Source organism: Falco cherrug, chromosome 4 (genome assembly GCF_023634085.1).
Source record: "Falco cherrug isolate bFalChe1 chromosome 4, bFalChe1.pri, whole genome shotgun sequence".
NCBI classification, from domain to species: Eukaryota; Metazoa; Chordata; class Aves; order Falconiformes; family Falconidae; genus Falco; species Falco cherrug.
In genome coordinates, this window is record NC_073700.1 from 69253957 (window position 1) to 69280562 (window position 26606).

General features: G+C 41.6%; 1 protein-coding gene across 2 annotated transcripts in view; it reads right to left on the bottom strand.

The window, feature by feature from the left end:
* Positions 1-26606, bottom strand: part of GPR158 (G protein-coupled receptor 158) — a 209959-nt gene that overhangs the window by 24950 nt on the left and 158403 nt on the right. For both annotated transcript variants that reach the window (XM_055709593.1, XM_027799290.2), the window contains exon 7: positions 341-579. In XM_055709593.1, coding sequence (XP_055565568.1) covers positions 341-579 — 239 coding nt within the window. The remainder of the gene's footprint in view (positions 1-340; positions 580-26606) is intronic.

Sequence of the window (26606 nt, forward strand, 5' to 3'; positions counted from 1 at the left end):
GTTCTGTGGTGCAGAAGCAAAAACCTCCAATAATCTAGCCATAATTTCTCACTTTAATAGTCTAAAAGAGGTAGATAACTTCTGTCTCCAAAGATGAAATTTCTTGAGCACCCACCACTTTATTACTACAATCCAAGTTACAAACCTTTGAAAGTCATATAAGTCTCAGTATATTTTGTTTTGCCCATTTAAAAAACATATATGCTGATACTTTATTTCCCTAGAAGTTTTTCATGTGCTAGGCAGTCTGACAAAACTTTAAGATATTTTAAAAGAACAAAAAGGAAAAGGCAACAAAGCTTTATTTTAGAAATTAAGGATAACTAGAAAATGAACATACCAACAGCCATCATGTAATCCCAGCGGTCTATGAGGCACATATTGAAGATCAGGTGGTCAGATGTTTGCCCTTGGCCAATGAGTGGAATGTTTCTCTCCAAATTTTGGGTTATTGCAGAAGTCCAGCCAACGAGAAACCAAAAGACTATCAGGAGAATAACAGCCAGCATCCTCATAACTCGCCCACCTGTCATGTATGGAATACGCTGAGCAGTTCGGGACAGGAATACCTTCAAAACCCTGAAAAATTTAGACAGTGCAGAATTAAGAAGAGCACTAGCAGTGCTTCAGGAATTAGATTTTCATTTTATTTCACTATCAGATTAATAATAAAAAAAAAAGATCATCATTCTTTCCCCAACAGTATGCACATGAGTGAAATCTGAAACATTATTACTTTCATACTCATCGTATTTAAATGGAACTGATTGCTGCCCAGAGAGTGCTACACAGCAGTAACAGAAAATATTAGCTATGTTTATGTTAGAGACACGCATTCACATGCTGTGTTATCAAGCTGTTTTGTACCTTCCAGCTCCCAGTGGAAGACTCCTGTCTTTGGAAAAGGGAAGGTCATTTCCATAAAATAGTAACCACATGCGTGAGATTTTATTTTGTTTTGATGCTGGCTGTCTGCTCATCCCCATCGTGCTATTTCCAGAGAAAGCATTAGCACTTCTTGGATATTTTTCCCATCAAATTTGATGCTTCTGAGACAACAATCTACTCCTCATAGAAATAACTGTGGAAGGCGCTTTGCTAATTAAGTGGTTTCAGACTTGTTTAGAGGCAACAACATATTTTTTGAGCTAGCGCAGAACCATCATAAGAAAAGCCATATCATATGTCAGGCACACATACCGTGTAACAGCCACTGAACACGTAACACTTTCAAAATATTTGCACTTACTATTAGGATAGGTTTACTCCCACCAAGAACTGTTCAGGGAAATATCACCTACATTTAATACCCATCACCACCTGCTAAAATACAAAAAGGTCCTGCAGAGAGCATCAAGGCAACCAAAATTTGAAGAGGTCGCCTCAGGAATAGGGAGGAGTTTGATTCTTTGCAGAGTGCAGACTCTTCCTCCGTGTTGCCTGCAGCATGGGATCTGCCAGAAGCATCTGACCTTCTCCTGGTGTTCTCCTATGAGAAAAGGGGGCCAAGGGAATGCCACTGCAGTGCTTCTGCTTTGGCCCTGCCAAGCTACTGAGGCTGGGCAGTGAGGAAAGGCTACCACAGCGGTTTTCACATACCCAAGCCTTTAGAAGCAGATGGGCTGAAGTTTGAAGACTACTTTAGAGATTGGGTGAGAAGCCTTTCGAAGCGAAGAAGTGAGCTATTTCAGTGATTTTTGTCCTCCAAACCACAGTGGTTCCTGACTCTTAAGCATGAGCGCATCCAGTGATTACTCTTGATATCTACAAATGGACAAATTATCACTGAGGTTTAGGGAACCTGATTTTTTTCAGAAAGTTGAGTTTTTAAATGCCCTTGTCAGCTCTCAAGCACCAAGCCACCTCCCAAATCATTCCACAGCCAGGCCTGCCATTTTAGAAAAAATAAAACCCACAATCCAGATTAATATTTATGCTTATATTTGTCTAAGGGAAGGCGGAAGCAACTGGCGTTGCCTCTCAAATAATAAAGCAGTGTCTTTTAGGGCAGAAGCATGAAAGCTTTTCCACATCCATAAAAATGAATCATCGTTTGACTACAAACGCAGCCTTCACAGTGTGCATTAGGTGAAGTCAGAGATCTGAATACGTTCGACATTATTCAGCTGTTTCCCTCCCAATGGTTACTCCACAGGGAGTCACAGTTTTTGATCTTTCCATGTTTGATAGATGTTCTGCTCTCCCTTTACAGATGCTAAGTGTTTTATGTCGGAAGCAGCTTCCCAAAGACTTCAGACACGACAGACAGAAAACTCCACAGAGGCAAGGCAGGCAAATTCCCTCTGCACTGCTCAGCCGCAGCACTGCTGTTCCAGGGCAGCATTGGTAAATCCTTGTTTATAGAAGACTAAAAATCAGTAAGTGAAGGCTTTCCTCTTCCTTGTTGTGAAGGCTGATCAATATTTAGCTTCTCTGAAGTGAAGGAAAAGGTATTCTTTATGTAGTGAACTGGAAAGCATCTTTTCACAGCTATAGTTTGCCATTTGAGAAAAATCTTATCATGTACAATTATGAAGGTTTAAGAATTAGATAAATCATACTAAGCAGCTGAGGACTATTAGAAACTAATTTTCTTTGTCTTTTGGCTCTCCACAGCCAATTCTTGATGATTCTACTGAAAGCCAACATGTGAGCCTTTTCAGGATATAACAAGGCAGGACCATTACATTTTTTTCCATCACTAAGTCATTAAGGGCTGATTTTGAGACAGCTTTCTAAGGGAGGGGAGTGGGCTGCCCTTACGTCATTGATCTAAGCACAGAGAAACAAGTACCATTTTGCAGTACAGCAGTCAAACCCCCTCCAATTTGGATCAAACCACCTTTCTTTTTTTCTTGTCTTTTTCACAAAAATAAGTGTCTGCTACCAACAACTGCCTTGGAAATGTAGGCCTACATGTAACACAACATTTACAAATCTTTTTTTCAATTTTTTTTTTCCTGAGAAGCTGTAAGGAATGCTGGGTTGGATTTGTAGCGTTGAAAATCTCCTTTCCAGAGGCTGTGGCATAAAAGTACTCAACCAGAACATGAGCTTGAGAGTTGCAATCCCTTCATATTCCTACCGCAATGTGAATCCAAACTTGCATCGCTCACCGCCTCAACACTGGCCGACGTGCTCCATCTTCTCTCATCTCCTATGTATTATTGAATACGTATCAAAGCAGAGGCCGGTGCCCAGGAGATTCCCCTCCCAAGAGCATGGCTAGTCACCAGGCTGGAGGGTCATTTTCCTTCCTGTACCTCTGGCTCATATGCTATCAAAGTTCACCACAAAAAAGTTGAATTGCCACAATATGAGACCAAATTGCCTCATTAAACACGCATTGTCTAATGACTGGCACCCTCCATCACAAAACTGGGGAGTTCTTGGTTCAAATCCCTGCCCTGACTTCCGGACAGACAATGCTCAGTCCCCGTTTTTCGCACTGTTCTCTATCTACATATTGGGTTGAACTAGGTACTGAACAAATGAGAGAGATTTCTCACAGGGAGGTAAGAAGTGGAGCTGGTGGGCTGCATCTATACTAGGAAATCCAATATGCCCAGGGCTGTCCCCGGCACCAATGCCAACCGGCACAGAACAGCTGGCATCTATGCTATTACACTCCAACACAGGGCGGCTGCATGCAAACTGCCTGCTGCAATGGCCTGTGCCAGCTCCTGAACCATGCTGGGAAACGGTTTGGGAGCATTCAAGTTAGCACTGGCCAAGGCCAGGCCAGGGACCACTAAACCAATTCAGCAGGACAGAGGACAGAGTTCCAGCACTCAGCAATGTTCTCTGATGCTAGTTGATTTATTAATACAGATGTAGTTCTAGACTCAAATCCCTGAGCAAATTAATGCTTAATTATGAGTATCAAGTAAGGCAATATCAGCTGGGAAGATTCCTCCTCCTGCCCCGTCTGCCCCCAAAATGCGAGGCAGCGACACAGTAGAAGCTTTAGGGCACTGTTTGAGTCATGTGGTCTCTGATCTAAGGCAGAAGAGGAAACTTAACCATCTTCCTCAGCATATTCCAGCACTTCTGCCAGCTAAAACCATTCAGCATATGCAACCCACTTTTATGTGCTGTTGTTGGATAATCAAACAATCATTTTCAGTGACGTGTCATCAGCTCTGTTTACAGGCAGATCAGAGAGTACACTGCAATGTGCTCTACCTGCCTTGCTGGAAGATACAGCTACCTTCAAGCAAAGCTCTGACCTACAGACAGCGTTAAAGTTGATATGCAATAGCCATCCTTTTTACAGAGTAAACAGCAGGCACAGCACAGACTGAATGAACTGCCTGGAGACCACTGCAGGCAACTCCCAACTGCTGGCTGCACCATCAGGTCTGGGGAGGGTTAAGCTATATGGTCTGAGGGTTTTTGTGGGGTGTCTGGCTCCATAAAAATGGACAAGGGGAGGGCTTGGTTGAAAACACTGAGAGCTGGAGAGCCAAGGGAAGCCCAGCAGCCAGGAAGAGAAGTGATGCTGCAAATGGATCTGAAGCAGGGGGACAGAGCATGCTGGTACACAGGACTGGCTGGGATCACCAGCTTGAAAACAGCAAGCAAAGCATGTGGCTGCTACTGTAGAAGTTACATCCTTCTACACTAAGATGTAGTGTACAGTCTTAGAAAATAAAGAAAACCATACTACATTTTCATGTCATATCAATAATCTGTCCTGCAAACAGAAAACATGGCCCCCAGACTACCGGCTGACTGCATAAGCAGCAGGAAAAAGTGAAGGATCCTGCTTTGACAGCAATGACCTGGCACAGTTTGTTTATTTTTTATTTCTATCATCTGTCATTTGTGGCTTTACTGAGTCATCCTGTCAAACTGTTCTGTTCCAGGCTGATGATTTTTATTGTGATACAAAAGCTACATCAGAAAGATAATGGGTCAAGCTCTTATGAAGTATATTGCCCTCCTATGGTGCAGGGATTACGTCTTACCTGCTTTTTCTGGAGTAACAGTGGACATGCCACTCGTTACTTCGAGTTTGTAAACAGATGTGATTCTACTAAAAGTGAAAAGGTACTGACGGCACATGTATGGCACCGTATCAATACGAAAGAGAGCCCACACAGGCACACACACATACACAAATACTGACGGCAGGTTTTGTTTCCACATCAGGAAAGATGACTGAAGAAAGAACATCAAGACTTAAGGCCCAAGACCTCATAAATCATATTTAGATGTACTCATGCCACCAGTTACTGGCTCTTGGCTGGAAAGGATAAAACCCACCTGAGATAGAAATGAACAGCTTTCTAAACTATATCCTAGCTGAAGGCCTCCAAATTAGTCATTCTCTACTTCCCAAGTGATTTCTTAAGATCTCCACACAGAACAGACATGAAGTCTAGCACTGAAGAAGATGCTCACTGAAATCAGGGTGATCTTTAGCTTTATTGAGTCTGATCTTCTTGAACCTGAGCAAACCTGAGCTGAGAGCTGTGCCACATCAACAGCATGACAAAGACCTGCATCATATTCATCATGTCATGTCCAGTGAAAAGGTACAACAACTAGAAAAAGAAATTCTGGCAATTATTTGGGTGTATGAATATTTCTGAGAGTTCCCATCCAGTGTGGCCAGCAAACTTGGCCACATATCACAGACAGCCATCAAAATATCTCAACTCCTTCATGCCACACTTGCAATAAATCAAAGTGTAGGTAATAGGGTATCCCCCACATTTTCCGTTTCAGGAAAGAATTTTGTAATAGCAAATACACTGTCAAGAAGACCACTGCCAAGAAAGCCAACAGATTCTTAGAAGAATTGACAAACCCTTCCAAATGCATGGATTTCTTCATGGGTAACATAGCACATGTTGGCTGAAGGCTAGTCTGCACAGTGAGACCACTAACAGTATCATAAGCTTGCTAGATAGTTTCAAGGTAAACCCTAGGTATCAATGGTACTGGAGACATCAGGAGGGAGACTGTGCTGCAGGATTGTTTCTTCTGTACTGGAAATGTGCCTGGCTTCAAATCCTCACCTGGGGGCCTGTGGTTAATAAACGGCAATATTCTTATCTGCGGATATCCTGATGGTACGTTAACAAATTACCAATCAGATAATCTTGTGTGCTGAGTGATCAGGGAAACAGCGGTGTCCTTTTTCCTTAACAAATTATATTTACTTTCAAAAATGTGATTTTGAAAGTACAGTTTCCTTGATATTTTCCCTTGAGTTTTAAAGTTATTTCCTATTGTGGAAAACTAATGTAATACAAATGTATCAGATGTATGGCTAGAAAAGCAAGCTCTGAAGAGGAGTTAAAAAATGTATTTCACCTCAGCGCCTAGTAAAAACTACCATTAGTAAGCAAAGACACATGGGTCATGCTAACATACGCCTTACAGTAGTTACCTAGATTAGTTTTGATACTATATATATAAAGGTAATTCTACCGTGCTTAAATGAAAGTTCCCCTTCTGGGTCAACATATAGGAGATAATCTGTGCTATCATAATTTCCAAGAGTTTGTGCAAACTGAGGAAGATGGGAGGGAAATTACAGGCTGATCAAGTGAAGGCTCTGGGTACTGGGAGGCAACAGGAGTCCAATAGGCCTCCCACCGCCATCAGAGCCACTCACTCATTCCCACGGGAGCAGCACTGGACTCTCAGTCTCATGCACATTTAATAACATGGACAAGAGTCTAAAAATATGACTTGCTTCAATGGAAATGTATTGATTTGAAGTAGCTTTTGTCTGTCAATGTGTAGGTAAGCCTGGAATGAGCAAACAAAATTATTTCTTTCTTTAAATGTAGCCCAGATTCTGACATTTTTCATGCTATACATATGCTTTATTTTCTCCTTTCACCTGCAAATCTAAATTTCCAGGTGAGAAAGGCTCCATTTCCTGGTGGACCATAGATCAAAAAGCTTTCTCTGCTTGCAGTCAGTTCCAAGAACTGTAGCTGGAATCTTTTGACAGACCAGCTGAGGTTTGGTTTTCCCCAGTGCCTTCTCACTGCCCAGCTCACTGCCCTGCTGCCCATGTCCATTTTGTCTGCCTGCTAGCTCCCATTTCAGAAGGCACTGAAACTGTGTGTGTGTGCACATGTGCTGCTTTTTGAAGTGCTTTTGTTTATATCACCACGTTATCCAGGCAGTTCGCATGAGAAATGGTTGTTCCTCAACTGGATTTGCCCATCCTGATGGATGTACCAAGCACTGGGGAACTGAGAAGTAAGAAGGCTCAGCAAGGGGACTTGCCATGTCACGTAACTAGGTTTCAGTGATGCAGACCAAGTCTCCTTATTTATGAAATCCTCATCTGCTTTGTGCTAATTATCTCTTCTAATAAACCACTTACTGCACTAATACCCCCATGAATCCTGCTGAGATTAACAGAACCACAGAGCGTCAGCGAAACATCTGACCCTTCGCTGTCAAACTCTGATCACACACAGAGCTGTTACAGAGCACACCATGACTATGTAAACCATTAAATAAAACGCCCATCAATCCGTCCTCAGACAACTATCAGTGACACGTCTCCTCTTTGTCAGCTATTTGGGTTTAAGGTTACATCACGCAGTTGCTTCGGTGGCACCAAAATCAAGAGCTCAGGACACAGAATCTTATGTGAGATTCCTAAAATTTTGAAAATCCTGGATCCTTGGGATAGGCACAAAGCCATTCCTTTCTGAGTCTGCCACAGAATGGTTAACACAGCCATTTCAATAATTCCCTCCTGATAGGTATGTTTAAGTAACTACCTCCCTCAGCCAGTAAAAATGAGGTCAGCTCCTCAGACATTTTCCTCCATAACCAAACCAATCTTGTCGAGCTCTTTTCTTCATTTAAATTTGCAGTGGTTTTGTGGCAGAAACCTTAATTCATAGATCCTTAAGACTCCTTGTCACTAGTATTTTAGACTGAAGATTATAAATCCTTCAGCCTACACAAGCTTCAGCTAAGCTAATTATTTGCTTCTTAAAAATCATCAGGTGTTTATCTTTTTGTAAATCTAAAGCCACTCAGTTCTTTACCCTTATCAAGACTTTCAGAAGAGGCAGTACAAAAGATCTCAAGGTCACTGTTTATCAGGAAGTTTACACTGTGAAAATAGATGCAAGAGCTGTCTCCTGGTAATCCTTTCCTACAATAGGTCAAGAACATTTTCAAGGCTTTCATTACAAAATGTGCTTCACAGAGTGCTGTGGAGTTGAATGTACAAAAGCCAACTCCCCACCTGATCCCAGCTCACAATGTTTCATTTAACAAAGACTGATAAGTAAAACCTGCCAGGATGACACGAATTCCCCTCCTTGCTAGTGCTGCTCCATATAGGCATCCTCTCCTGTTGAAAACATTCACAGGCAATTTCAACAACCTTTTCAAATGTCAGAGGCATTTGCTAGTGATCAGCAATAAGGTAGATGGTCACAACCCTATGCCGAAGCTTGTATTTTTGTTCTTAAAATAGTCACACTATAGATAGGGAAAGTCTTGCCATGGATAAAAAATCCAAATCCAGGCCAAAGTAAATTTAAGGGTGACTATATACTTTGATACAGAAAGATTTTCTTTCCATTCTTGTCCTCCTTAGTTCACTGGCAAACATTGTACTTCTGATCAGGAATGATAAGCCCTTTTCTGCACTTTTAATGTGACCAGAAAAACAAAATACCTCCTTCCTTTTAAGCTGAAGGCAGTAGATACTCTGGTCCATTTGCATGATGTGAGAAGTTGCAGCTTTAAGAAAAACAATACATATGAAATTTTCAACAGGACCGTAACTTTTAGCAATCCAGAGCAGCTGCACTATGCGTTTCACCACTTTTATAAATTTATTAGTTTACTAAGGTACTATGTAGAAAGAATGCAAGGCTTTTCTCTGGATTTAAAAGCAGTGAACAAAAATTTTGTGGACTTGATAATAAACTAGCAGTTTATTGTGAGGACTGAACTATATATCCATAGCATATTTACAGATCCCTATACTGTGCTTTTTGAGAAATGCACTTAAGAGCAACCAGCAACTGAAGGAAAACAAGATAATGAAAATTTCACATATAAATGTGTTAATGTTCATAGATGGATGCTTTATTGTTTTCTCCTTTGTATCTCATTACAGAAGTGGTTAATACGATATTGTAAATATTAGCTCATGTCTGCTACATTGTAGATTGAGCAAGATAAAAAGATTTCAAAATAAAATCTCATTAATTTACTTAAATTTTATCTCTAATTACATAGCAAGTTTCTATACTACAGCAACATAAAATGACACGTGCTGTTAAGTGATCTCTTTTATCTTATTAGTTGCTTTAACAACATTAAAAACTATTAATGGTGCTCTTATAATAATATCATACAATTCTGCTACTGAAGTTTCTAGAGCAGGATACAAGATCCTACAGCTTGCAGGCCAGATGTAGCTCTTCACCGAGGCTGGGAAGTTACTGGCTGACATCCCTGGGACCCCATTAATGCACAGACCAGTAGAGGTGTTTGCATGATCTCCACAGCCCCAGCAGTGAGAGGGTACCCCACCCCTGCTCTAAAGGAACAAACCCGCTGAATTACAAGATCTAAGCATAGAGTTTAAGTTTGGATTTGTCATCACAGGAGCTTCAGTGACAAAAAGGCTGCTCTGAATACTCCACTTGTAGGAAATGAAAAGTAGAGCAAAATTCATTTCTCCTTACGAGTTGAATTGTGTTTTTCTTACATAGTTTCTCATGCTGATGCAATTTTCTTGAGGATCTTCAAACTCCATGTGACATCTGGTATTAGCTATGTTTGATACTAAAGATACAACTCTTTAAGAAATGATGGGGTCATTAGACTTCTCTGACAGATGCGATACTGCCCTGTCTGTCAATGGACTGCTGAGCGAGCTCAGGGAAAGATCTGGGAGACAGCAGTGGGTGACAGTGGGAGACCTGAGGCAGATCCAGAAGCCTATAAACAAAATTCCTAAGAAACAGAGAATACTGTGGAGAGCTTGATCTAACTTCAAAATTCACTAAGCTTGACCAAATCAAGGGCTACACAAGTGAAGAAATAGGCACAAACACTGCTACTCCTTGTCTCATATACCTAGCTGCCTTGAGTATTTTCCATTAAGAAATTCATTCACCTTGACTGGTCAAACAGATGCCTAATTTTCTGAATTCTCTCTTTCCGTTTTTGGTGGAGTTTCCTGCAGGAGAAGGTGCATACTGCTCAAAGCTGTCACTGACTTTGGGCCTCACTGCATTATCAGAGGACACTCAAGAGAAGTATTTTTCAAAATAAACAGGTTTAAGTGTATTGCCTTGAAAAAATTCTAGTAATGAGACCAGGACAAGTACTCTGTCTGTGGAGCACTCACTAAAGCATTATGCACGAAATCTTTTGGCACAAAAGTATCTCCTCACAAATTTACTTGCAAGCACTTGTTTCCTTTTCTGCTGTGAAATGATGTTCCTACCATTACTTTAAAATGGCAATCCATTATTAAAGATACAGGAAGCAAGCATCAGCAATTGAAGGAACAGGAACCTCTCCCATCTTTATAAACTATAAAACATCACCATTTTTATGCCCTTCTGTTTCTTCCATATCTTTTGGAGTGTGTTGTTTTCCTTTCACTTTCCTTCTGTCAGAATGTTTCAGTGCTGGAAGTTACTATGAATTGGTTATGACAGGCTCATACAGCTGCTTCCATATTGAATGACCAGAAGCATGTGCACCTTCAAATATCCAAATAAAGCCATATAAATATTCACCATCATCCTCCCAGTCTTACCACTTCATTATGAATCATATGCAGGTATGAAAACCTCACTTAAAAAGAATCTAAAAATGTCCTGTATTTCAGCTGATTAAATTTGCACAGTGGAATTTCCAAAATTCATGTTTTTCCTTCAAATTAATACAGTTAATACATGGAAAATTCTCCTTCCAATAGTCCATATAAATTAACCATACAGAGTTCTTAAATATCAGCCCTCCAAGTTACCTACCTTTTTCTAATAATACAAAAGTTAAGTAATCATGAACAAAAGCAATCCAAATCTGCATTATTTTTCAACCATGAGGGATCTGAGGAGGAGGATACACTGAAAGGTCCAGTCTTTGATGTGTTCCATCCTCATTTACATGCATTCATTACCATGCATTCATTCAGACAAGCAAACAGCACAAATGTAACAGAAAGAATGTGTCCTACTATTTTACTTCCTTTAGGTGTAAAAAAAGAGTAATCACACCCACTGGACACAATCCTCCTCTCAAAGCTGACATGGGTTAATGAAAAGTGGTACAGAAAGCTGCAGAAAGACACATAACAGTAATATTTAGTTACAATATTTGTTGAGGGATTTGTGCGCATGTTAATAAAATAAATGTTAACCACTTTATAACGTGATTGACAGGCCACAATGTTTTATATCAACTCCACTGAAAAATAAGCTCTTTATCAGCATTGTGTTCTCCTTCCACTTGTGGAATAAATATTAACTTTATCTCGTAGTTGTGCGTGCAGGTATCATGGCTAAAACCTTCATGTGTATTTGAAAGGAAAGTTTATTCTTCAGCTTGTCTGCAAAAGATAAGATTCAAACCACTCTTAGAACAGATAAAATCAGGAACATCTCCACCTGTCATGAGATATCGCAGTGTTACCACCAACTGAAATCGAGAATATAAACAATGCTAACTTCTTTGGATAAAATTTCCATGTGATAGAATATTGTTTGTATTAACAATATTCTTCTACAAATGTGCACCTGGAGTAGATTACACTGAAGGGAATGAAAATCCTGGCAAGGGTGTTAAAGCTCATCAGGCATCTGGGGAGCTACCGTGCCTCTGGTCAATTAATTCACAGAATGCCAGAAGAGTCAAGGCTGAAACAGAGAAATTAAGGAATTGCTCTATCTGGTTTGCATGGCAAGGTTTTAGTAGAGGGAGGGCTACAGGGGTGGGTTCTGTAAGAAGCTGCTAGAAACTTCCCCCATGTCCAATAGAGCCAATGCCAGCCGGCTCCAAGACAGACCCACTGCTGGCCAAGGCTGAGCCCATCAGCAATGGTGGTAGAGCCTCTGGGACAGTGTGTTTAAGAAGGGACAGGGGGAAAATCTGCACCAGCAGAACAGAAGAGTGAGACTATATGAGAGCAAGAGCTCTGCAGACACCAGGTCAGCGCAGGAGGAGGCAGGAGCAGCTCCAGGTGCCGGAGCAGATTCCCCGGCAGCCCCTGGTGAAGCCCACGGTGAGGCAGCTGTGCCCTCAGCCAGGGAGGTTCATGGTGGAGCAGATCCCCACCTGCAGCCCATGGAGGACCCCACGCCAGAGCAGGGGGATGCCTGAAGGAGGCTGTGACCCCATGGGAAGCCCGTGCTGGAGCAGGTTTGCTGGCAGGACTTGTGTCCCATGAGGGACCCACACTGGAACAGTCTGTCCTGAAGGACTGCGCCCTGTGGAAGGGACCCACGCTGGAGCAGTTAGTGAAGAATGGCAGCATGTGGGAGGGACTCATGTTGGAGAAGTTCACAGAAAAGTCTCCCATGGGAGGGATGCCACGCAGGAGCAGGGAAAAGTGTGAGGGGGAAGGAGCAGCAGAGACAACGTGTGATGAGCTGACCATAACCCCCATTCCCCATCCCCCTGTGCTGCTTAGCAGGAGGAGGTAGAGAAATCGGGAATTAATTTTAGCCAGGGAAGAATGAAGGGGTTGGGGGAAGGTTCTTTTTTTCTGACTTGAATGGTAATAAATTAAACTAACTTTCCCAATTTGAGTCTTTTTCCTGTGACAGTAATAGCTGAGTGATCTCCCTGTCCTTATCTCGACCCATGAGCCTTTTGTTGTATTTTCTCACCCCTGTCTGGTTGAGGAGGGAAGTGACAGAGCGGATTTGGTGGGCTGCTGACATCCAGCCAGGGTCAAACCACCACAATCACCTAATCCAACACTTCCCATCAAAGCTAGATCAATGAAAGCAGGTTACTCAGGACCTTGTACAGTTGGGTTTCCAGTTACTGGTTTATGTTAAACAACTCCCACAATGGGGAAAGGAAGAGGCCACTAGCAAGCACGGAGGAGCAGTGACCCTCATGTAGAATAAAAAGTCCAATATGCAAGTTAACTCCCACTGAAGCTTCATGTCTTTCAGTGCAACTTCCAGGTTCACAGGAGATACTTAAGATGCAGGAACAACATCACATATAAATATGTCTCTATCAAGACAAAGGTGCAGATATGGCTGTTAAAGGTTGCAGTACTACCCGCAGACCTCCCTTGCTTTGGTAGTCATCTTATTTTACATTTTTTCATTCTCCATTCTCAAAAGCAACAATGACAAAAGGTTCCAAGCCTTCATTATTTCAAACCCCTGTCTTTTTTTTCTGAATGCAGATGATGCAAAGGACAAGAAGACATTAGTTGGTAACCAAGCTGCTTGTCACATGAATTCCTTGACATATTGCCCAACTGATTTATGTTTCCTTCTTAGCATTCACTAGGAACTTTAGAAAAAAGAAAACTCTACATTAAAGGTAAACAGACCAGAACAGAATTTTTTAGGTCCAATCTCACGCATACTCCAGTATGTCAAACACCTCTCCTGATGGAAGAATAAGTAAAGCAATGACCGTGTAAGAAAATGAACATCAGTATGTGCACTGCAGTTTCTCAGCTAAAGCAGAAAACAAATTCTGGCCAGAACAAAGTCAAATACAGAAGAATACATCACTATAATCCTGTAGTAAAGGGACAAATAACTAAAAAAATCAGCAACCAAAAAGACCCAGCTGTATAAAAGCAACATCTGATAAATGCCCTTGTTTAAGAGGGATGGATTCTTCGGCTCTGATTAGCCTCAGCTTGGCTCAGGCAAACAGCAGTGCAGACCAGCCCTGCGATTTTGCATATGCTATTTCTGCATGGATCTGACATCCTACTGACTATTGCTGTTGAAACAGATCAGTTGCATTGTGCTGGAGGAGATAAACTGCATTCTGTATGTCCTTCTTCTGATGTTTCACATAAAGTACAACATAGAGTTAAAGAAAATGTAAAGAATTGTAGTCCATAATCATTGCATAGTGTCAGTAATATCTGAATAAAACTAATCCTTACATAAGCTTCCTTGTTCTATTGGCCAGGTAAATGCTTATTCAACTATGTTTACTTGCAGTATGTGTAAGCATATGTAGCAATCCGAAAAAAACCTGCTAATTAGGTTAATCATGAGCACTGTGGAAGCTACAGTTTCCGGGAAACTAGTTTCTGAATATGTCTGAATGTAAATCTTGTCAAAATAATTAAAGTTGCAAGTCTTGACAAATAACTTGCTGTTCCCTGCCCTGCACTGCATACCACACTGCTAGGAATCTTTCTCAACAGCTAAGGCTAACTCCTGAAGCGACAGCACTATTGATGTCATTAAAAGTAACTGCTGATCACAAGACTGGAGGGCTCCATGGACGGGTACGGGCACTTTGGAAGGACAGACTGGATGGGCAAGTTGCTCAGTTTCTGAAAGGGTGGCTGGGATGCATGGAGCTCTGCCGGGGGACACTGGCTGAGCCAGTTGAGGCCTTACAGTGACACTGTGGTGGCTGTCCACTACAGATTGCCTGACCAGGAATACAAAGTAGGTCCTGAGGTAGGCCTTCTTCAGACAACTGGTGGAAGCCTCATGTTCACGGGTCCTGGTCCTCATGAGGGTTTTCAGCAACCCCAGCATCTGCTGGAAGTACAACACGGCAGGGCACAGGCAGTCCAGGAGGCTTCTGGAACATCCTGATGATAACTTGTTGATGCAGATGACTGAGGGGCCAGGGGAGGGAGACACTCTGCTGGGCCTCATGCTTACAGGAATAACTGCTGGGGCTATGAAGGTCTGGGACAACCTGGGCTGCAGTTAACCATGAATGGTGGAGTTCAGGATCCTGACAGAAGTGAAAAAAGCTTCAAGCTCCTCCAAACTCAGGAATGGACCATACCAATGTGCACGAAATCAAGCAAAGTTGGCAGAAGGTGTGTGGGTATGTACAGGGAACTTCTGACTAAACTCAGACATAAAAAGGAAGTGTACAAGAAGTGAAAGGAAGACCCAGGTGACCCAGGAGGGATATAGAGACATTGAGCGTACAGCAATAGATTTAGGGAAGCCAAAATCCACCTGGAGTTCAGTCTGGTGACAGCAGATGCAACTGACAAGAAAGGCTTACAGGTGTAACAGCAGCCAAAAAAACCCCGAACAAAATAAACCTAGGGAAAATGCAGGCCCACTGTTGAATGATGCAGGGACCTGGTGGCAAATGACACAGAAAGGACTGAAATATTCAATGCCTTCTTCACCTCAGTCTTTACCAGTAGGACTTGCTTTCAGGAATCCCAGGTCCCCAAGACTACTGGGAAAGTCTAGAGCAAGGAAAATTTAACCTTGATGGAGTAAAGTCAGGTTAGGAAACACTTAAGTGGACTGGATATACTGAAATCCATGCATAGAATGTGACAAGATGTGGCTGATGTCACTGTGAGGCCACTCTCAATGCTCTTTGAAAGGTCATGGTGATCAGGGGAGGTTCCTATTGACTGGAAGAAAGCAAGTATCACTCTGACCTTCAAGAAAGGCAAGGAGGTGGATCCCAGGAATTACAAGCCAATCAAACTCATTTCAGTCCTTGGGAGTAAAGAAGAAGTTTACTCCCTCAGGAACAAATAGTCATGGAAACCTTTCCAAACACATGAACAATAAGGTGACTGGGAGGAGTCAGCATGGATTTATGAAGATGAAATCATATGTGACTGACCTGATAGTCTTCTCCAAGGAGTTGACTGAGGGAAGAGCAGTGGATGTTGTTTATCTTGACTCAGGAAGACTTTTGACACTGTTTTCTATAAAACCCTGATAGACAAGCTGATGAAATAAGGTGAGATAAATGGACAGTGAGATGGACTGAAAACTGGCTGAACTGCCAGGCTCAGAGGGTTGAGGATTAGCAGCAAGAAGTCCAGTTGGATGCCAGTTACTAGTGTGCCGCAGGGGTTGACACTGGGGTCAACACTGTTTAACCTTTTCACTGATGAACTACACAATGGAGCAGAGTACACCTTCAAGAAGTTTGCAGATGGTGCAAAACTGGGAAGAGTGGCTGAGAAACCAAATGGTTTTGCTGCTCTTCAGGGGGACTGAAACAGGCTGGAGAAATGAACAAACAAAACAGTAATCTCAGAGTTCAAGAAAGGAAAAACTGAGTCCTGCAGCTGGGCAAGAAACCCCATACAGCAGTACATGCTGGGGGCCAACTGGGTGGAAATCAGCTTTGCAGAAGACAACTTGGGGCTACTGGTGGATACCAAACTGACCATAAGCCACTGAGGTACCCTTGTGGCAAAGGCGGCCAGCAGCCTCATGGACTATATGAGGCAGAGTATGTTCAGCAAGTTGAGGGAGATAGTCCTATCCCTCTATTAAGCATTGTTGAGGCCACACCTGGAGTGCTGTGCCCACTTCTGGGCTGGCTGGTACAAGTGAGACATGGACATACTGGAGCTGAGCCCAGTGAAGGGCCACGAAGATGCTTAAAGGATTGAGCATCCCTCATAAGGGGAGAGACAGAGATGGGTGGGACTGTTCAGCCTGGAGAACAGAAGGCTCAGGAAGAATCTTTTCAATGTGCATAAATATCTGACGGGAGGGAGTAAAGAAGATGGAGCCAGAGTCTTCTCAGTGGTGCCCTGTGACAAGATGAGAGGCAATGGGCACAAAATAGAATCCAGGAAATTCCATTTAAACATAAGAAAAACCTTTTTTTCTGTGAATGTGGTCAGACACTAGAATGGGTTGCCAAGAGAGGTTATGGATCTCCATTCCTGCAGAAATTCAGAACCTGACTGTACATGGCTCTGAGCATCCTGATCTGGCTGAGCATGCTCTGAGCAGGTGGGTTGGATTACATGATCTCCAGAGGTCCTTGCCAACCTCAACTTTTCTATAATCTTTGTGTAGTCAGTATACAGATGTATAGCTAGATGGAAGGAACTATATTTTCTTTCTGCAACGAGCTTTTTATTCAGACTTTAATTCTTAAGATTTAATATACTTTAGAGGTGTACTAGCGCTAAAAGTATAGTTAGCATTGTAAGTTCTTTTGTATAACTTGTTCTATGAACTTCTTCAGAGCTTTGACTGAATATTCCACTAAGTATCACAAATTCTGCTCTCAGGGGCCCACTAAAGTACACCTTTTCACTTTTATTTTCCAAATTTACTACTAGACAACACTGTCAGCCATTCTAATGAAGAGGGTAACGCCATACTCACGACTTCCTGGCAAGGTTATATATATCAATGCAACATACAACTTCAAAAAATAAATAAAACATTCTGTTCATTTGTCATTCTGCAATAAAATATTCAAGCTTTAAAAGTCAACTGCAAGAAACACCAACTTTCATTTTCTGTGTTTCCTCTCATATGCACAGAAAGAAATAGTATCACCTAACAAGCTGAATTCTAAGAAGTGTTGCTTTGTGTGTTCACCATAAAATAATGAAAAAAAATAAAATTTAAATTATGGTCAAAGGTTTAGTTTTCAAGGGTTCTAAGCCAATCTAGAAAAACAAGAATAATGTGTCTATTTAAAGATAAACTGAATTAAAATTATTCTGCCATTAAGCAAGCACATAGGAAAGCTAATCTAAATACCAGAATTTTCAGGAAAGGGAAAGGTTTATTGCTATGAGATAGATAAAACACTCAGAGATTCACAAAAGATGCAGACCCAGGCAATTTAACCACATACAGCAATGAGACCCTACCGACAAAAAATGGACTGAGCAGAATGAGAGGAAAATGCAGTAAGCTTGAAGCTCCATAAAATCTGCAAAGATGAAGTAAGGAGGAAGATTCCCAGCTTCACTTTGAGGTCACGTACACATTAGAAAAGTGTTGATAGAACTTTTTTTTAGAGTAGTAGTTTAAACAGAAATATTCCAGTCAGAGAGATACCAAATAGCGCTAAGAAATGCAGTGGCAATGACCTTGCTTCACAACAAAATAACCCAAAGAAACAAACAGGGAATAAAAGGGGGATTAATAAGACTCCTTTCTTATTAATAGGAAGGCATTGATCAAAATTCAGACTTGGTGACATCCATGCAACAAGAGCTAATCACACAAGAAACAGATTTGGACTCCTGAATATAGCAAGCAGCACACACCTGGTGCTTCACATAGCATAAAGATGAAAATAAATTAACCCAGTCCAACTGGACATGGACACAAATGGGAATGGAAAACATGGTTTGCTTTTGCTGAAAATCATTTGGTTTCTGTATTCTATCTGACAAGTCTTGCAAATGACATTGATGACTCTGACTTCGCATGCTAACGCAGACAGATGCATGATGACAGACCTGAGGTTTTCCAGGACAGAGCCTGCTGCCAGCTCTTCATACATCCGAGCCTGCTAGGGCTGCATCCAGGCTGCAACAAGCTAGGAAACAGCAAAGCTTAAATGCTCATTGCCTTCTGAGAAGGTTGCTACAAAATCCGTCTCACCAATTCTGATTTCCAATATCTTTACGATTACCCAGTTTTGCTATTCTTGACAGTCTTGCGTTCATTCCAGAAGCTGGGGAGCCCACCCATGAAACACTTTTAGAATTTGGGATAAACAGTATTTTTGGGGTCTGGGGGATGATTGCTGTCAGTGCCTTTAATACAGTCACTATGCTTCTAGTAACAAGGTGCAGAAAACTGTACAGAGTTCACTGACTTGATTTACAAAGTCTACTTTTTTTCCAACAAAATGACTCACAGCTGAAGTCTAAAAGGCTTTGGATTTGTGTTTTTGTTTATTTTTTCCAGAAAGCCTGAGCACTCTGGCTGCACTTCAGGTTTAACCAACACATTGTGTTCCGGTCACTACATGTACAAGCAGTTGCCTGCCAGCTGTGGGGAACTGTGCCTTTAGGGAAGTCTGGCAGAAAGGGACCGGCTGGTGGCTGTGCCCCTTCCATCATGCAATGCCAACTGGATTGTGCCCACTGGATAAAGCAGACTTTGGCTTTATATGATTTCTGAACATTACAGAAGCAACCAAACAAAATATAGACAACTCTTAGTTCTCTGTGGTCAACCTACCCTTCTCCGCTCAAGAAGCAGTTTACATGTTTCATAGTGCCTGAAGCTGGAACTTACAAACCCTTCTAACCCAGGCAACCTGTGCACGTGCAACCAGGAGCACTGAGGAGTAAGCAGCAGGCAGGGACGATGACAGCTAGCTTTGAAACTGCTATACTGAAATTTGAACGTGCCAGACTTTCTTCATAAAAGTGGAATTTTAAACAGACACTCAAAAGAAGGTGGGAACAAGAGTTTGCAACATGCCTAAGGTGAAGAACTGGTCTTGTCATTTGAGGTGGAACAGCTGAATAACAGACCTGGTTGCGGCTGACATCTGATCAAAAAGACTCAGAAGGGAATTACCATGATCTTTTAAAAAGCCACTAGGATTTGTCTAACAAATAAGTTACCAAAACAGAACTTGGGATGAGAAGACCTGTGGGACAAAAAGGCATGTGGAGGAATCTACAATAAACGCTGCATTGCACCTGATGACACTAGACATGGTATTGACATCTTATGTAGTGCCATGTCTGGTGTTTGAAGAAAGGCTGAAGAATGACACAACTCTGCCTGCTCCATCTGAGCACTCACACCCTGCCAAGGACTAAACCAGCAATGCTGCTAGCTCCACAGCAGTGATGAATGAACCAGCAAAGTATCATACCATTAACCCTAAAACAGTTCAAAGCAGACAAACTAAAACAGCACCTGAAAAAATGCCTAGTGCTCCAAGTAAATGCACAGCTTATGAAAAATAAGAGTAGTTTTGGAGTTAAGCGATGAGCAAATATCCCGTAAGCTGGTAAGTTAAATTTACATGGATAAACAAATAACTGGAAAAGACTCAGTTTATAGCTTTTACCAACAAAACGACATATGAATTAAGAGGATAAAAGCATGCCTCAACCTTGGTCTCACTGAGCTATACCTTTATTTGGAGTGGCAAGGAACAGGCAACTAAGGAACATCCTGGCAAAACATAGCAATGACATGAAAGTCCAAATGACCTGTAGTTTTATGATGTCAGTGATTTATGCTGTTTATCACATAGCAACAGCTAAAGTGGAGCAACAGTCACTTGCTGCTCTGACAAACAAGCAAGGGAGCAGGTACTTTGGTTCTCCAGAAGGGAAATGAAGACTAGCTAATGGGGCAACCCTGCCCCTGTAAGGCTATAAAATAAGTAAGAATGTGAAAGAAACATTTGATTGTTCTAACCAGGGAAAACCTGGAGGACATGGACTAGGCCAAATGCTGAGGCAACTGTGCAGTACTCTCATCTTCAGGAGACATTATGGGACATGGCACAGAGATGCTGTGTTAGTACAAAGCACACCGGTATCAGGACTGGAGCACCATGACTATGTCAGTGAGGTCCACACCTCAGCTATTCATTACGAGTTAGGTTTTTTGCTTAAGTTTGCCTCAGGTTGCACCAGGGGAGGTTTAGATTGGATATCAGGAAAAATTTCTTCATCAAAAGGGTTATCCAGCACTGGAACAGGCTGCCCAGGGAAGCAGTTGAGTCACCATCCCTGGAGGTATTTAAAAGACTAGATGTGGCGCCTAGGGACATGGTTTTTCAGTGAACCTGGCAGTGTTAGGTTTACGGTTTGTCTTGATGATCTTAAGGGTCTTTCCAACCTAAATGATTCTATGATTTTGTTTGGCATGCTGTTTCAGGGCTCTACTGCTTTCAGGTATCTGCATGACATTGTACCTTGCAGGAGAGCATGGCACTTGCTCACTGTCTCCTCTGGGTGAGATATTTTGGGCATGACTAAATTTTCAGCCAGAAACACAGAAGTCGTTTGTTAGCACAAAAGCCATTAATCTAGGTAAGTGCCATTTTGGTACAGAAAGAACTCCAGAGCAGTTGTCCAAGGTTCTAATATCTTTACTGAGAGCTAGGGGTTCTGGATAAATGAATACCAGAATGCCACGAAACAGCAAGCACAGGAATAAAGTTCAAAGAGGAGTATATAAATAGACAGTGGCCATCACCATCATGTTTCCTTCCCAAAATGAGAAAAGGATATGAAAACACACAGACTGGTCAACAAGGATTTTGTGTCTTGCCTGTATCAGAGATCCTGATGGTGCAGCTGTGTAGCAGATGTGAGTGCAAATCCCAACAAAGAATGTGAAAACTAGTGTAAAGTTTGTTCATGGGGCTTCTAGCCCTGAGGTGTCATCATAGGAAGCAAACAAATTGAACAGGGTGCCAGCCAGTATTTCTGAGGAGGGACGCTGGCAAAGTTTCCTTACAAGAGACTGAGCCATAGCCAAAACTGAACATTACATATGTCCTGGCCAAACTCTACATTTTAATGCATTCAAATGGTAAAACAGTCAATGTGTCTTTTTCACGGGTATAAAAGGTTTTTCTTCATCAGAGGCCAACGGTAGCTGATACTCACCAGAAACCATCAATTGCTGCTTCTAAAAAGAGTTTGACAGTGACCACCTACAAGTTCCCAAGAGCAATACATAAGCTATTTTCTCAGCTAGCAAAGTATGATTTGCAAATTGAATAAAAACTTGGAAGAGATTTGGTCATTGCAGCCACATTCTCCAAAGCATTTGAAAAAGTGTAGAGGAGCAGAATCTAGAGGTGGATTATGGTAATCCGATTTAAAAGAAAAAAAGAAGCCTGTCCAGTCTAAGATAGAAGGCAGACTTACTGCTGAGGAAAGTTCCTGCATAAAGTAATTAAGGCTGCTACTAAGGGATGGCTGGGACAGCATAAATCCAGCCCTTTTAGCAGTTTCAAGGCTCTCAGCACTATATTGAGTTTTGTTCAAAGCCAACAAGCAAGTGATTTCTGAGGTGCTGCAGACATATGTCCAAAGAAATACATGCTGATCATTTATGGACTGTAGGAAACCACAGGAGAGCTAGAAAATATACAGTTTAATAAAAAATAATTTCAAATATAAAGTTCAATTCAAAACTTTATAAAAAAAATGCAAACAGTAGCATGAAAAAAGTTCTAAAAGCTTGTCACATGCCAAAACTAGAAAGAAGTCAAGCAGAAGAACAGATCTGCAAAAATGTGCATACAATTTGACTGCAACATCTGGAAATAAAACAGTTCATAGCATTTTAGCCTTATTTCAGTGAGACAATGCTACCAAACAATTCCATGGTTATACAGATCAACTCTCTTTTTACTAGCCTTGGTGAAACTGTCATGGTACCTTCTGCCATTGGCCCCTGTTTAGAGGCCATGAATTTATGTAGTTTGGACTGAAATATGATTTCATACATGCAAATCTTAGACATGCCAATTTGCATTATTCACAACTGAACAGTAGAAAACAATGTCAAAGTAATGCTGAAAAACAGAGAAAGACCCTGGTCCACGTACAGCAACAAGGCAGCACCAATGAATCCCTGGTTGCCACTGCCTGAAGTTTTTTAGAATAGAAAGCTGAAAACAAGAATGCCTGCACTGGTAAAATCTGATGCCAGAGTCAGAGGGGCTTAATGGATATACAAAAAGATAGGCAAGGACAAACAAAAAGTTTAAGAAGATTTGTGGTCACAAGAGTGGCTACCACTTCCCAACAACTGTGTGCAAGCCAGTGCTTGAAGCAGAGGCTGCCAACAGCAAGGACTTACCACTAGCAGCTGTGCACTCATCCAAAGTTGTACCCTCCCTTAGGGACGCCTGGGAGGAACAAGTGGCATCTCCCTGAAATCCCAGCAAGGGGGTGAGAGACTGTTCTGCTCAAGAAGATCTTGGAAAGGTAATAGATGCTGCTGTTGCAGAGGCCAAGTGCAGAACGTGGCTCCACCAGGATGGCTACACTGCTATGAACTGCCAGAGCACAACCAGTGGTGACGGCTGGGAAGAGACCCAGCGGCTGTTGGGTAACTCAGTGCTGCTAGCTAACTTAGTTCACACTTTAGAAGCATGCACTCAACATTTTACACTGATTATTAACCGCAAGTATTTTTAGATTTGCCCAGAAACAGAGGCTCCAGCTTTAACCATACACAACCAACTGAAACGATGTAGAGAGGCTCACATTGTGCACATGAAAGAGGTAGGACTCAAGTCAAGAAAACCCAAATCTCAGCTGCATGTAAAACCTGCCAGTGCACTGTACTGTAATACTCTGCAATAGCAAAAGAGTTTTAATTTTTAATACAAATTTTTTTTGTGGAAATTTTTCATTGAAAGTATCGCAGATTAGCTCTTAAAGGAACAGTTTGATACTCGCAACTGAATTAATAAATACTGAAGCTTTCTTGAGGACCTACTGTCTGTGTATTCCTGAATCTGAAGCAGCCAAGGCAGCATTGTCTTGGCCTTTCCAGTTCAGACCATGGATCTAATACATTGCATCTGAAATTCTTAGAGCATCTTGGACATCTTTCAGAAAAGCATGTATGAGGATAACTCACCAATGTACAGGCTGGTACACTGTTGACAAGCTTTGCCCCTGTGTTACAGCATGGCAACACAGCATTTTATGTCACCAGTGGTTGACATAAGGGGAAATCACACTTGACCAATCTGACAGCCTCCTATGATGGAATGACTGGCTGAGCAGATGAGGGAAGACCAGTGGATGTTGTCTACCTCGACTTCAGCAAAGCTTTTGACACCATCTCCCATAACATCCCCACAGGCAAGCTCAGGAGTGTGGGTTAGATGGGGCGACAGCGAGGTGGGCTGGGAGCTGGCTGAACAGCAGAGCTCAGGGGGTTGTGATCAGCGGCGCAGAGTCCAGCTGGAGGCCCAGAGACAGGCTGCCCAGAGAGGCTGTGGGGTCTCCTTCTCTGGAGATACTCAAAACCCACCTGGATGTGAGCCTGTGCAGCCTGCTCTAGGTGAACCTGTTTAGCAGGCGGGGTTGCACTAGATGATCTCCAGAGGTCCCTTCCAACCCCAACCATTCTGTGATTAATCCCTGTGTATGTTGCAGCATGGCAGCACATCATTTTATATTGCCAGTGGTTACCACTGGTCAGATAAAGACTCAGTTTTTCAAGACCATAGTGGCAATTTTTGGCCTTCACAATAAACCAGAAAGGAGCGAAGAATATTTGGACCAAGCATCAGTTTCCCCAGTACTAGAGATCTGCATTAGGGTAAGTGATCAGGGCTAATTTCAAAGTAGCTGGTATATCCCATTAAACAGTACAACTATAAATACGTCATTTCAGTTTATAAATATCCTTAATTGCTCAATAGACCCATACTAACATGAGTGCTATCATTTCTACTGCATGTTCGTAAAATAAAGGCCAAATATAGGAGTAATCACTAAATTATACAGCCTGCTCAGTTATGTAATGCAGACCATTACATTTTTCTACAGGAACTCTTGCAATTTGTCGTAGTATTTAACTATAGAATATTTTCCAAGAAGGGATTCAGTCTTGATCTGAAAGCAGCACAAAAACATCCTCATCTCTCTTGTTAAGTTTTTTCAATAGCTAAGTACCCTTCTGAGAAGAATCTGAGCCAGATTGCACATTTGAATTTCTCTGGCTTTGGTTTCCAGCTACCAGATCTTATTAAACCTCAGTCCCATAGATTAAAGAGTCTTTTGTGACTACCTTCTCTCTCCCTGCTTGTTTATATACCACAGAAGTCATCTCTCAATCTTCTTGCTGATCTAAAAAACAGATTAGGTTTCACAGTAGCAAGCACTTTTCCCAGCCCTCAAATACTTTCTGAATCACATCCATCTATTGCACACCTCCTTCAAAAATGCATGTCAGGAACAGGACATAATGCATTTGTATTCATCTCAAAGATGTCACCTCTTGCTGTGAAATCAATTCTCTACTGATAACCTTTAAAACACCTATTCTCCTCAACTTTTTGTCTTTAACTAGTCCATAATGATAATTTGCCTTTTGGCTGTATTCAAGTGTATCTCTTTGACTAAGCCCAAGTTACCAAGCAATAAAGATTATTTTTCATTACCATCCTTTCTGAAACAAAATTTACAATTTCACCAAGCTTTGTGTTATCCACAAATTTTATGAGTAATCGTTTTGTGCTTGGTTCTTTATTGCAACTGAAAACACTGAATAGTATCCTGCTCACTCCTCATCCTTCACAGTAGCCCAGCAGAAGCCTCCCCTCCAGTCATGATTTTTTCACTTTTTTCACTGACAATCAGTGTATGTGATCTGCAGATCTCTGCTTCCACTTAACTGTGATCATCAGCCCCTGTGCATGGAGTGTGAGTCACATACTTAACTCCCTCTTCACACTCCTCCACAAATAGCCTATAACTCATGCATTGCAGTGCAATGCCTGGTTTCTCTTTCATGCCATACTCCCACCCAGCAGACAGCTGGGCACCAGATACCTTGTTCCACCGGCCTATTCTGTCCTTTCCATGTAACAAGAAAAAAACCAAGTCTGTAGAGCTACACTACTTGTGTCACAAATACATGCCTACCTGGAAGGAAAATGCTGCTGTATTGCACAGCACAAAGTTTTGCCACCTGAGGAGGTCCTGGACTTGGATAAGGTCTCTGAGAGGATGGGTTCCAGCTCCAGTTCTGAAGCCTCTCTGCTATCATGTAATCTGATGTGCAAAACCAGCCCTTTTGCCCATTATCTGTCACGGTGCTCTTGCATGTCATCAAAAGACATCTGAAAGGTCTTGTGGTATCTGTAGACCATTGCAGTGGGCCTTCCAAACCACTGTTGTTGTTTCTTCTAATCATGATAGGAATATAATTTAATATTACAACACCAGATACTTTATTTTCTCTTTGAAACTTCCTAGCCAAACTCAGTCTAGTATGATAAAGCAGAATGTGTGTTATATTAAGGTGATTAAAAAAAGCAGCCCATGGAACTGTACAGCCGCATCTATATTATTTTTAAATTAAATATTAATAGGAATATGGATGAGAATATTTTCAGGATCACAGTGCTCTAATAATCTTATGCATTTTATATGCCACTGATTTTTTTGCTTAAAGATAATGTTTATTAGTCCCACTTTTACACTGTGCTCCATCAATATTAATTCTGCACTGAGTGTCTTTATAACAGCTGTGCTACATTTTATTATTTTATACATATGAAACTTGATATTGTATTCAGAAATATGAAACAGAATCATTATGCTGTCTAGTTAAGGCTAGTTATTGCTTGAAAGTGGCAGGGATACGAAAGAACTAAATAGGGTTTTAATACTGCAGATTTTATTGGGGAAAAAGCCACAATAAAACAGAATGTAACTCTTAGTTAATCTAGAAGAACTACAAATACAAGAATTTCATCCTGAATGTGCATCATGCAGGAACGGAAACTCTCTTAGGTTGTTCTCTAAAGCCCTGTATACCATGAAAATAAACAAATAAACTAGCAAAGGTTTGGCAGCAGGCAAAAGAAATTAATTATACTCTGGAATTAATTAATTAGGTTAAGACATGCTAACAAGAAAACAGATTTTCCCATGACCAGTCTAATCAGTGAAACTGTTCCTTATGAACTGCTACTGC